Source organism: Hypanus sabinus, chromosome 12 (genome assembly GCF_030144855.1).
Source record: "Hypanus sabinus isolate sHypSab1 chromosome 12, sHypSab1.hap1, whole genome shotgun sequence".
In the NCBI taxonomy this organism is placed as follows: domain Eukaryota; kingdom Metazoa; phylum Chordata; class Chondrichthyes; order Myliobatiformes; family Dasyatidae; genus Hypanus; species Hypanus sabinus.
In genome coordinates, this window is record NC_082717.1 from 59,765,366 (window position 1) to 59,779,087 (window position 13,722).

At 43.1% G+C, this 13,722-nt stretch overlaps 1 protein-coding gene across 4 annotated transcripts in view; it reads right to left on the reverse strand.

Moving 5' to 3' along the window:
* The window catches only part of pde10a (phosphodiesterase 10A), a 204,907-nt gene that overhangs the window by 102,635 nt on the left and 88,550 nt on the right, over nucleotides 1–13,722 (reverse strand). For all 4 annotated transcript variants that reach the window (XM_059986039.1, XM_059986042.1, XM_059986041.1 and 1 more), the window contains 2 exons: nucleotides 10,848–11,003; nucleotides 10,179–10,229 (listed from right to left, as the gene is read on the reverse strand). In XM_059986039.1, the coding sequence (XP_059842022.1) occupies nucleotides 10,179–10,229; nucleotides 10,848–11,003 (207 nt within the window). The remainder of the gene's footprint in view (nucleotides 1–10,178; nucleotides 10,230–10,847; nucleotides 11,004–13,722) is intronic.

Here is a 13,722-nt window from a genome sequence, read left to right on the forward strand (position 1 = left end):
CTCACATAATATAGTGCTTCACTTGAAAGACTTCAGCTAGATGGCCGGTGTCTCTTTCACAATGGTGTGTCTGTTTACAACTAGAAGACATAGGCTTAAAGTGAGAGTCAAAGGCTATCTGAAGGATAAATGTTACACACAAAGAGTAGGTGGCATCTGAAATAAGCTACCAAAGGAGTGGTGGAGGTAGAACAAGTAAAAAAAAGTAAGACTAATCTGGACTGATGTTTGAATAAGCAAGCACAGAGGGATATGGAATTAATGCAGGCAATTGGTTGTTATATAAACAGTGGGCTGAAGGGCCTGTTTCTATACTGTACAACTCTATAATTTTAAAGGGATAGAAAATTAACCTTATAAATACAAACTCTGTTTCCAGAAAAGTTGGGATATTTTCCAAAATGCAATAAAAACAAAAATCCGTGATATGATAATTCACGTGAACTTTTATTTAACTGACAAAAGTACAAAGAAAAGATTTTCAATAGTTTTACTGACCATCTTAATTGTATTTTGAAAATATACACAAATTTAGAATTTGATGGCTGCAACACACTCAACAAAAGTTGGGACAGAGGCATGTTTACCATTGTGTTATATCACCTTTCCTTTTAATAACACTTTTTAATCGTTTTGGAACTGAGGGTACTAATTGTAGTAGATTTGCAATTGGAAATTTTGTCCATTCTTGCTTGATATAAGACTTCAGCTGCTCAACAGTCCGTGGTCTCCGTTGTCTCATTCTCTTCTTCATGATGTGCCATACATTTTCAATAGGAGATAGATCTGGACTGGCAGCAGGCCAGTCAAGCACACGTACTCTGTGTCTACAAAGCCATGCTGTTGTAGCCCGTGCAGAATGTGGTCTGGTATTGTCCTGCTGAAATAAGCATGGACGTCCCGGGAAGAGACGTCGCCTTGATGGCAACATACGTCTCTCTAAAATCCTAATACACGCCTCAGAGTCAATGGTACCTTCACATACATGAAACTCACCCATGCCGTGGGCACTGATGCACCCCCATACCATCACAGATGCTGGCTTTTGCACCTTTCGCTGATAACAATCAGGATGGTCGTTTTCATCTTTGGCACAGAGAAGTCGACACCCGTTTTTTTTCGAATACTAGCTGAAATGTGGACTCATCTGACCACAGCACACGGTTCCACAGTCTTTCGGTCCATCTGAGATGAGCTCAGGCCCGGAAAACTCACCAGCATTTCTGCATAGAGTTGATGTATGGCTTCCTCCTTGTGTAATACAGTTTCAAGTTGCATTTCTGGATGCAGCGATGGCCTGTATTAAGTGACAATGGTTTTCCGATGTACTCCCAGGCCCAGAAGGCTATAATTGTCACAGTAAGATGATGGCTTCTTCGGCAGTGCTGCCTGAGGGCTCGAAGATCACGTGCATTCAACAGTGGTTTCCGACCTTGCCCTTTACGCACTGAGATGTCTCTGAATTCTCTGAATCTTTTCACAATATTATGTACTGTAGATGTTGAAAGACTTAAATTCTCTGCAATCTTGCATTGGGAAATGTTCCTTTTGAACTGACTAACAATTCTCTCACGAATTTTGGCACAAAGGGGTGAGCCACGACCCATCCTTGCTTGCAAAGACTGAGCCTTTGATGGACGCTACTTTTATACCCAGTCATGATACCTCACCTGCTACCAATTAGCCTGCTTAATGTGGAGTCTTCCAAACCGGTGTTACTTGAATATTCTGTGTACTTTTCAATCTTATTTTAACTCTGTTCCAACTTTTGTTGAGTGTGTTGCAGCCAACAAATTCTAAATTTGTGTATATTTACAAAATACAATTAAGTTGGTCAGTAAAACTATTGAAAATCTTTTCTTTGCACTTTTGTCAGTTAAATAAAGGTTCACGTGAATTAACATATCACAGATTTTTGTTTTTATTGCATTTTGGAAAATATCCCAACTTTTCTGGAAATGGGGTTTGTATCTTTTGCTTATTTGAAGTAATTGCAGATACATTTATTTGCTGGCTCTGACTGACCATGGCTCTGTTTTGCTGCTCCCAAGTTTCCTGAGATCTGTGCATTCGTTTGAAGCTGGGCTCTCACTTGTTCTGAAAGAGCCAGTTTAAATTTTTACGTATATGCTTCTGTTTACACCAGAGCTGCGGTTCAGCTTCTTGTCCCTGAGAGAAAACATCACCAGTAGACTATCCTGGCCCAATGACGTAGAAGCCTCATCAGAGAAATCTCATCACAGCCTCTACTTTTTTTTGTAGGTTAAAGAGATTTGACATATCCCCTTTGATTCTCACCAATTTTTAACTGATGCATAATAGAAAGCAAATAGGAAAGGAGTTTGTACAGGGTTTGTTTTTTAGAGCAGTTATGTGAATAACCAGAGGCAAATATAAAGTAACTGAGGAAAAAAAGATACCAAGAGATGATTAAATGAAGGAAGTATATGATGGAAGAAGTACATTTAACAACAACTTGTTTAAGAGAATAGTATATAAACACAAAAAGTAAGAAGAGAATGCAAGTAGTGAAGGGAAGCCAGATTAATTGTATAACTTTTAACAGTGATGATGAACCAATTGTCTCCTTCTATCAATCAGGTTAACACTGTCTGCAGCACACTGCTTTCACTTTTTTAGCATTAATATAGTCCTGTGTTAGTACTTCACCATGTTAGCAACTCTTTTTCAGCCTTGTACTGCGTTCAACAGACACTTTCATCCTCCTCAGCAACTCTGAGCTGGTTATTCAACTTAATGGAATACAGGATATGCCAGGCAGGGGATTGTGACAACACAGAATGTTACCCAGCTGTCAGATGCTGCAGCTGTTCTTATGCTGCCGGACTCACAAGTAAAAATGAAGGACAGCCTGGACAGGCTGCAATACAGCTAAAAATTACATTGCCTCTGGAGTTAATGGCAAATGTAGGGGAATTATAACAGTATAAAGTGAGGAGAATTTAGTCCAAACAACTGATCTCAAACACAAATGTTATATTCCTGTTATCATCTTGACAGGAAATAGAGCCTGTAGGCCCAAATTTCCCTTGGAATGGTGATACCATGACCTCTGGTTACCTATATCTTCATGGAATGCAGCATTGGCCAAATCTTCCAGTGGCAACTTGGTCCTTGAAGCAAGCCCCAGCCCACTTGATCACAAGGCCCTTGTCAGCACGAGATCTTCTTGATTGTAAATTTCAAAGAACTGTTTTGACAAGCTTTGAAGTTTTGTCTCTAGACTGAATAGACCGAAAGTGCTATCAAACAGCTTGAATGTAAACGTCACTCACATTCAAAAGCAACTAAAATTTATATATACTATTGAAAAATTGGAAAGGATTTGAACACACAAAAAAACAATTTAATGCATTTTAAATAAAAATAAGAAGTGTAGATTACCTGCACATAACTTCCTTTTTTTGGAGTAATTTCTTTTCATTAAAATGGAATTGTTAAACCAGTGCCAGATCTTAACGGGCAAAGTGTGGCGACCCACTTCCCAGCACACTTGAACGGCGCGCCCTGGCATTGAGGCCGGCCCCAAAAAGGGCACCATGTTTGCTTCACCAGCAAGGGGAAAAGCTCACGCGCGGGACGGGACTGTGAATACACCCCCCCTACGGTATTCCCACCTGGGGGGGCGGGATCAGGAAGGCTTTAAAGCAAGGCCGCGAAGTTTGAATAAACCTTTTTTGCAACTGCAGCTCATCGACTATGTGTCGTTATTTCAGCGCTGCGTGTAGCACACCGCTACAATTGGTGACCCTGACGGCCCAAACGATATTTGGGCCGAAGATGAACGACGCCGCATCTGTTCATGCAGTTTCGTTAAAACTGCCAAGCTTCTGGACGCTGCGACCTCACCTATGGTTCCAGCAAGCAGAAGCCCAATTCCACATTCAGCAGATAACCTCGGAGGACACACTTTACTACAACGTAGTGAGCTCCCTCGACCAAGAAACAGCAGCCCAGGTTGAGGAGTTCATACAGTCTCCCCCAGTGGACGGCAAGTACACGGAATTCAAAGCCCGCTCATAAGCACTTTCGGACTCTCACGGTGCGAGCGAGCTGCCTGCTTACTGCACCTGGATGGTTTGGGAGACAGGCCACCATCGGCTTTGATGAATGAGATACTCTCCCTGGCCAGAGGTCACAAGCCCTGCCTCATGTTTGAGCAGGCATTCGCCTGCTGCTGTCCGACGCGGATTTCAGTGACCCCCCCCCCCCCCAGAAGGTGGCAGCCTGGGTGGACTTGCTGTGAAAAGCCAAGAAGGAGAGTGGGGCGTCCATCACACAGATCACCAGGCCACGCTCCCGGCAGCAAACCAGACCAGGCCCGTCTGCAGAGCCCGCTAACCCCAGAGGCAGGGGTGAGGAGACCAATGAACAATGGTGCTTCTACCATCAATAGCCCACCCTGCACGTTCCCGGGAAACGCCAGAGCCAGCCGCCGCTGATGGCTATGGCGACTGGCCATCGGGATAGCCTCCTGTATGTGTGGGACAAGCGGTCGGGACGCCGCTTTTTGGTCAACACCGAGCTGAGATCAGCATCTTACCTCCAACGAGTTACGACACCTGCAACAGGGCACCAGATCCCACCCTGAGGGCCACGAACGGCAGCACAGTAAGGACCTATGGCACCCGTACGGTGCGGCTACAGTTCGGCTCCAGCCAGTTCACGTGGGACTTCACACTGGCTGTTGTAGCCCAACCGCTCCTGGACGTGGATTTTTTGCGGGCTCACAGCCTACTGGTCGACCTGCAAGGGAAGAGGCTGGTCCACGCCGAGACCTTTCAAATGTTCTCCCTGGGTGAAGCCCAGTTGCCGGCCCCACACTTAGACTCCATCACACTGTCCGACAACGACTTCAACAGAGTCCTAGCGGATTTCCCATCGGTTCTGGCACCGCAGTTCATGGCAGCCATGCCCAGACACAGGGTTCAGCACCACATCCCGACACAGGGACCACCCCTCCACACCCATGCTCGAAGGCTTCCCCCGGACAAGCTCCGACTGGTGAAGGAGGAGTTCAAGAGGATGGAGGAATTGGGGATCATACGGCGGTCCGACAGCCCATGGGCCTCCCCCCTGCACATGGTGTCCAAAGCAACAGGGGGCTGGAGACCATGCGGCGACTACCGCAGGCTGAACGAGGCTACAACACCGGACTGCTACGCTGTGCCACACATTCAGGAATTTGCAGCAAACCTGCACGGCACCCAAAGAAGATTTACACACCTTGTTGGCCGAGTTGGCGTACGGTGTACGGCGCACCCCTGGTCGTCCCAGGGGAGTTCATACCAGTCCCAAGGGGGCAAGAGGAAGAACCACAGCAGTCCTGGGCAGACTATGCGAGAGGCTTGGTAACCTGGCCCCCATACCAACTTCGCAGCATGGGCAGAACCCGACCTGCGTACCCAAAGACCTGCTAAACTGTAAGTTTGTTTTTGTATGACGGGGCGGGCATCGGCCACTGCTGCAACGGCCCTACGATGGGCCATTTATGGTGATCAGAAACAACAGGTCCACATTCGTGCTGGACATTGGGGGGAGGGAGGAGGTTTTCACGGTGAACCGACTCAAACCGGCCCATGTGGATGTGGCACAGCCGGTCGAGATTCTGGCACCACGGCGCAGAGGCAGACCTCTCAAACAGAGTCCTGCCCAGACTGTGGACATTGGGGGGTGTATCGCCAGTTCTGGGGGGGGGTTATGTGGCGACCCACTTCCCAGTGTACTCGAACCGGCTCACAAATTGGCGCGCGCCAGCATTGAGGCCGGTCCCAAAAAGGGCGTCAAGTCTGCTTCACCAGCAAGGGGGAAAGCACGCGCGCGGGACGGGACTGCAAATACGCACCCTCTACAGTATAGGGTACCACTACAAAAGGTTCATTTTCTGATTTCATTGTGTAATTGCAGAAAGTTTGCACTTAGTTAATAAAGATCAAAGTACATATACAGTATACAACCCTGAGATTTGTCATCCCACAGGCAGCCACGAAACAAAGGAAACCATGGAACCTGTTTAAAGAACAGCCCCACACAACAAAGGACATCAAACACCCAACGCACAAAACAAAAAAACTAACAGCAAAGAGCGAGTAAATAACACACAGAACATTAAACATCAAACCACAGAGTCCCTGAAACTGTCCAGGAGCCACAGCTACCAGGTCAGTTTGTTCAGTGCTGTGTCAGCGGCTACAGACCACAGCACACAGAGCCAATTCCACACTGAAGCATCTCGATCAAGTTGTTCAAGTAGCAAAAGAAGAGCAAACAAAATATGAACTGCAGAATACTCAAAAGTGAGTCCACAGTCGTGAAGCGCGTTCAGTGCTTAGGAAGGACCTTAAACGTTAAACTGCAAAGTCCCTAAAAATTAGTCCACAGCCACAAGCTGCCAAGGCAATCGAACTTTGTTGTGTGAGACCTAAGACTTATGCACCTTCTGCCGGCAGCAACAAGTGGGAGACTGGTCAAACACAGGCAGTGTTTCTGCACTACTAACATACTTCGGGTCCCCACCACTAGAACCTAACCCGTCTGACCATAACTATTCTTAACACTCCAACCCACCCCAAATCTTAAATGAAGCTCAATCACACTTGCCACAAAGTGAGTGGAAAAAAGTCCTATCCAAGAAAATTGGGAATATGCAACAAAATGAATTAAACAAAAATATGATTTTTGCCTTTAATGGTAAAATGAATTAAAATAGAGATTAGTAGTGGACATTTATTCATATGATTAATTTCCATGTTTGTTTGAAAGCAGAAAATACAAAGTAGCTACAAAAATTCTTGATTTTGGTAATGCTGACTACAACATGATGTGACACAGGTAAAATGACAGAAGATGAGTGGGAGAAACTGCTGCTACACTTTGGAAAATTGTTCATGTCACTTAGCTACTTGAAAAAGCTGAGAAGGCTAATTCATGGCTTGCAAACCTCTCTGGATTCTTTCAAATAATTGAAGTAGAAGACACAGAAATGTCTATTCAGATTAATATGGATTTCCAGAAAGCTTCTGGTAAAGTCATTCAGACCATCTGAAGTAAGCGTTGTCTCACAGCAATCTCTATTAGGCTCTCAACTATTCATTGTATGTGATGAATCAGGTAATGGAAGAGAAAGCTAGACTCCATTTTGTATCAGAAAGAAAGCTAAGAAGCATCGTAAATATTGTAGATTTAAATATAATGATGAATCACATTGATAAAACATTGGCAAATATATTTCAATTGAAGTAAATACAAGGTCAACAACTATGAACTCTACATAGAATGGAGAGGGGTGGCAGCATGGAGATGTGTCTCCATCAAAGGAGGTGTAAGACATTCCTTCCCTCCTCTGGCCTGCAGGTCACCCTTGGGCAAGGTGCAGCACCTGTTTAGCCCCCCGATCAGGGTCACCTGAAGCCATGGGAGCAGGTGGTGGATGGTTGTATGAGCAGCTGGTGCATATCACAGGTTCTAGTTATGCGACCATTGATGCCAGGCAGACAATCTCTGAAGAGTATTGATAAAAGCCAGGGGTCACCCATCTTGTAAAGACACTGCTCAGAAGGCAGCAAAGGCAAACCACTTCTTCAGAAAAATTTACCATTAATCATAGTCATGGAAAGACCATGATTGCCCAGGTCATGGTCAAGGAAAGCCCACGATCGCCCATGCCCAGGGCACGTAACAAACGAACAACAGGGTGGAGTATTTCAAATACAATAAAAATTAGAAACAGTGGAAGAACAGAAGGAACTGGTGGAACAAGATGTAATGACAAGGTCATTTTAGGAATGAATTCTCCTACATTTAAAACTTGCTAAAAGTTTGAAGCTTTCTGCAAATTAATGCAAGATCAAACTGTTCATCTTATAATTGAAATTTAGAGCTATTGAAGGACTATTAACAGGCTCAAGGAGCTAACAGCTTCCTCCTTTTCTTGAATAAATCTGAGTTCATACCATAGGCTGAACGAGAATAAGTTTATCAACATATATACGCATCTGCTTGCACAGCAACGGTCAGGTTCTTGTTCAATACCAGCCAGGCAAACTGGGGTAGAGCTTGCTGATTTTGCATGGAATCATTTTGGGCCAAGCAACAGAAGCAATTGAAAGAGTTGAAGGTAGCTATTGGTGTTATGCAAAGCAGTTGTGTAACCAATTTAATTTGGGTGTAGTCAAATGAGCGAAGAATTATGATTTATGAGACATGGAATAAAATTAGAAAAAATACACTTTTATACATGAAAATGAATGTTCTGAGTAGTTTACCTTAGAATGCAAGACCATTGATTAAACATTATTCCAAGTGTGTAACCAAAAAATTATATCACCCTTCACTCTCTGCAAAAGTAATTGAACAATTTCTTTTCTTTGGTATTCACTAAGGAGAAGGATATTGAATTGTGTAAGGTCAGGAAAACAAGTAGGAAAGTTATGGAAACTATGATGATTAAAGAGGAGGAAGTACTGGCACTCTTAAGGAATGTAAAAGTGGATAAATCTCCAGTTCCTGACAGGATATTCCCTCAGACCTTGAGGGAAGTTAGTGTAGAAATAGCGGGGGCTCTGACAGAAATATTTCAAATGTCATTAGAAACAGGGATGGTGCCGGAGGATTGGTGTATTGCTCATATTGTTCCATTGTTTAAAAAGGGTTCTAAGAGTAAACCTAGCAATTATAGGCCTGTAAGTTTGATGTCAGTGGTGGGTAAGTTAATGGAAAGTATTCTTAGAGATGGTATATATAATTATCTGGGTAGACAGGGTATGATTAGGAACAGTCAACATGGATTTGTGCATGGAAGGTCATGTTTGACAAATCTTACTGAATTTTTTTGAAGAGGTTACTACGAAAGTTGACAAGGGTAAAGCAGTGGATGTTGTCTATATGGACTTCAGTAAGGCCTTTGACAATGTTCCGTACAGAAGGTTAGTTAGGAAGTTTCAATCGTTAGGTATTAATATTAAAGTAGTAAAATGGATTCAACAGTGGCTGGATGGGAGATGCCAGAGAGTAGTGGTGGATAACTGTTTGTCAGGTTGGAGGCCAGTGACTAGTGGTGTGCCTCAGGGATCTGTATTGGGTCCAATGTTGATTGTCATATACATTAATGATCTGGATGATGTGGTGTTAAATTGGATTAGTGAGTATGCAAATGATACTAAGATAGGTGGCGTTGTAGATAATGAAGTAGGTTTTCAAAGCTTGCAGAGAGATTTAGGCCAGTTAGAAAAGTGGGCTGAAAGATGGCAGATGGAGTTTAATGCTGATAAGTGTGAGGTGCTACATTTTGGTAGGAATAATCAAAATAGGACATACATGGTAAATAGTAGGACATTGAAGAATGCAGCAGAACAGAGTGTTCTAGGAATAATAGTGCATAGTTCCCTGAAGGTGGAATCTCATGTGGATAGGGTGGTGAAGAAAGCTTTTGGAATGCTGGCCTTTATAACTCAGAGCATTGAGTATAGGAGTTGGGATGTAATGTTAAAATTGTACAAGGCATTGGTAAGGCTGAATTTGGAGTATTGTGTACAGTTCTGGTCACCAAATTATAGGAAAGATGGCAACAAAATAGAGAGAGTACAGAGAAGATTTACTAGAATGTTACCTGGGTTTCAGCACCTAAGTTACAGAGAAAGGTTGAACAAGTTAGGTCTTTATCTTTTGGAGCATAGAAGGTTGAGGGAGGACTTGATAGGGGTATTTAAAATTATGAGGGGGAACGTGGATAGGCTTTTTCCATTGAGAGTAGGGGAGATTCAAACAAGAGGACATGAGTTGAGAGTTAGGGGGCAAAAGTTTAGGGGTAACACAAGGGGATTTTCTTTACTCAGATAGTGGCAGCTGTGTGGAACGAGCTTCCAGTAGAAGTGGTAGAGGCAGGTTCGGTATTGTCATTTAAAGTAAAATTGGATAGGTATATGGACAGGAAAGGAATGGAGAGTTATGGGCTGAGTGCAGGTCGGTGGGACTAGGTGAGAGTAAGCGTTTCAGCATGGACTAGAAGGGCCAAGATGGCCTGTTTCCGTGCTGTAATTGTTATATGGTCATTACATTGTATTACTTCAAACCATCTGTTTTAGGAATTGCTGCATTTATACGTTTATATTTTCATTGCTGAAGATTTGATACAAAATCAGGAAATAGCAAAAGCTTACCTGGATTTGATGTATTGCCACCAAAGCCCACGCTAAATTTGCAGTGGCAACCTGGAGCAAAGAGCATGAAATAAGTTCAACCAGTATTGTCAAACTAAATGTGGAGAACATTTCTGTTCACTCCTCCAATTTTCATTCCCTTGTTCTGAAGGCAGTGTCTCCATTTTGGGATGGTCAGCTTAACATTTCCCCAGTAAGTGCTCATTTTTCATATATTCACTTTTAACATGCATTGCCAAGGCCATTTGATCTCTGAGACCAAGCTGATTCCATGTAACTATAAGTCTATCAATACTATTCAATAATTAGATACAGAGACCCACTAGAATTGTTGCCTTCCAAACCTAGGGATGCCATCAATAGTAGTGATTTCAATTTATAATAAACAATATCTACTGAGGTCAAACCCCTCGGTTTACAAACAAATTTTCTGTTACGAATGGGTTAGCATCTCACCACAATAAGTTTTACATTCTCCTGCTGTGATGAACTGGCATAATAATCAACTGTCAGTGTTTATTTTTAAGATTCACAGCACAGAATACATCCCCAAGTATTCTTGGGCTACTGAGATTCAAAAAGATTAGATGAAAGTGCTAACTGGACAATATGTTCAAGTTTCAGAAAGAGAACCAAGCTTTGAATTCATAATCTACAGCTGGAACCAACCTTCTGTTGGTTGATGTCAAAGGCATCTTTGCTGAAATATCGATGCAGTTCCAAAACACCTATTAACTCATCGCCGGCAGTGATTATTGGTAAACAGAGAACAGATTGGATAGGACTTGCTGACTCCAGCCCCGTCCCTTTGGGGAATCTTTTGTCCTAAAAAGGAAGGAAAAGAGAAGGCTCATACAAATTTTGCAAGTACCTCTTCACAGTTCTCTCACAGAGAAGTAATCTTTTATTATTCTCACTGACAAAGGTAGCATTTACTGTTCATCAGAAGGTGTTGGTTGAATTGCTGCAGTCCTTCCAGTGAAGATATCCCAGAGTGCTCTTGATTCAGGAGTTCAAAGACTTAGACCCAGTGATATATTTCCAAATGTTAACAAATTGTGACCTGAAGGGCAACATGTAAGTGATGTTGCCCCACATGTCAGCAGCCCTTGCATTTCTGAGTGGTAGAGATTTTGGGCTTAAGGGATGCCACTGGAATAATTGTATGCATTTTGTGGATGATTCACACTGTGTCTACTGTGCACTGGTGGTGGGGAATATTAATGTTTAGGTAGTTGATAGCTTGTTAATCAGATGGAATGCTTTGTCCTAGAAGGCATTGAGTTTCTCAGAGATATTGGAGTTGCATTCATCTAGGATATAGGCGAGCCATCACATTAAGTTGTTTAGGTGCCTTAACCATGATAAAACACATTTGAGATGCAGAAGATTAACCAATTGCAAGATATCCAACCTCTGAACTGCTCGTGGTTATGGTTGTTATGTACCTGATCTAGTTACCAGTCAATTATGATCCCCAGGGTGTTGATGAGCTGGGGTGGGGCAGGGGGAAGTCATCTATGGTAATACCAATGACAGACTCCCTTTTGTTAGGGATGATCCTTGCCTGGTGATTTTGTAGATGCTATGTTACCTAACACCTATCTGTTCAAGCCTGAATTTTTTAGCTCTTGCTGCAGGTACAGATGGTCCACTGTAACTTCTGGTTAAATTTCCCCAGATTCTTATGGAGGCAAATTTACTGAGGAGCATGTAGCAAGAAATAAAACAACTAATAAGTATTTTACAGAGTATTTTAAAAGAAAAAGAAATGCTAAGTTAGATATTAATTGCTCTACCTAAGGAAGGAAATAGCAGAGAGTGTGAATAATTATTTCAAGATTCAAGATTGTTTAATTCTACATCCAGAACCAGCTCTAGAACTCTGCAAGCCCAGGCACAACCTATCTTAAGAGTGAGAAAGCAACTCCAAGTGAAGTTAGGGATTTAACTGGGTACACATTAGCTGAGGCAGTTTGCAGGTCATTACTTCATACAAGGCAAAACCTAATATTATAAATGGCTGTGATGCTTCACTTCCCAATGAGCTGAATACCTCTTATGCAAGCTTTGAAAGGGCGAATAAAACTATACCTGTGCAAATCCCAGTAGCACTTGTGACCCTGCGACATCTGTCTCAGAGGCTGACATCAATGATGCACCTGATAAGGCACTGAAAATTTGTGCCAACCATATGCCTGAAGTGTTGAAGAAAATCATGGCTGCAGTCAGAGATTTGGACCTGCTTCTAAAGGGAATCAATCATACTGGCACCCAAGAAGAGCGGGGCGAGCTGCCTTAATGACTATCACCCAGTAGCACTCAGACCTACGTTGATGAAGTGCTTTGAGAGGCTGGTCATGGGTCAAACCAACTCCTGCCTAAGCAAGGACCTGGACTCCCTGCAATTTGCTTATTACCCTAACAGGCCTACAGAAGATGCAATCTCACTGGCTGTGTTAACCTGGACAACAACAATACCTACATCAGGCTGCTGTTTATTGATTACAGCTTGGCGTTTAACACCATCATATCCTCAGTACAAATCAACAAGCTCAAAAGCCTGGACCTTTGTACCTCAATCCTTGACTTCCTCATTAGAAGACCATAAGACATAGGAGCAGAAGTAGACCATTTGGTCCATTCTTTTCTGCCATTCAATCATGGCTGATCCCTTTTCCCCTCCTCACCCCCACTACTTAAATGACCGCAGACAATGCAGATTGGCAGTAACATTTCCTTCATGACAATCAACACAAGCACACCTCAAGGATATGTGTGTGCCTAGCCCACTGCTGTATGCTTTCTAGACTCATGACTTTGTGGCTAGGCACAGCTGTTGTTACAAAACTGTTGTTGGCAGAACCTCTGATGGTGACGAGGAGGTGCATGGGAGTGAGACAGATTGTCTGGCTGAGTGGTGTCACAACAGCAATGTCCACCTCAACGTCAGTAAGACCAAGAAATTGGAATGGGGAAATCAGGAGAACACACATCAGTTTTCATTGAGAGGTCAGCAGTGGAAAGGGTGAGCAGCTTCAAGTTCCTGGGTGTCAACCTCTCTGTAGATCTATCCTGGACCCAACATATTGATGCAATTACAAAGAAGGTACAACAGTGGCTGTACTTCATAAGGAGTTTGGGGAGATTAGGTATGTCAAGGACTTCAGCAAATTTCTATGGCTGTATTGTGGAGAGCATGCTGACTGGTTGCATCACCATTTGGTAAGGATTCATCAATGCACAGGAAAGGAAAAAGCAGCAGAGTGTTGTAAATTCAGCCAGCTGCATCATGGGTACCAGTCTTCCCTCAATTGAGGACATCATGAAAAGATGATGCCTCAAGAATGCAGCATGCATCTAGAAGTACCCTCATCACCCAGCACATGCCCTCTTCTCATTACCACCTTCAATGAAGAGGTAAGGAGCTGAAGATGCAGACTCAGTATTGTAGGAACAACTTCTTCCCCTCCACCATTAAATTTCTGAACAGTCCATAAACACTATGTTCTAATTTCCTTTTTTTGTACTATTTATTTTTATG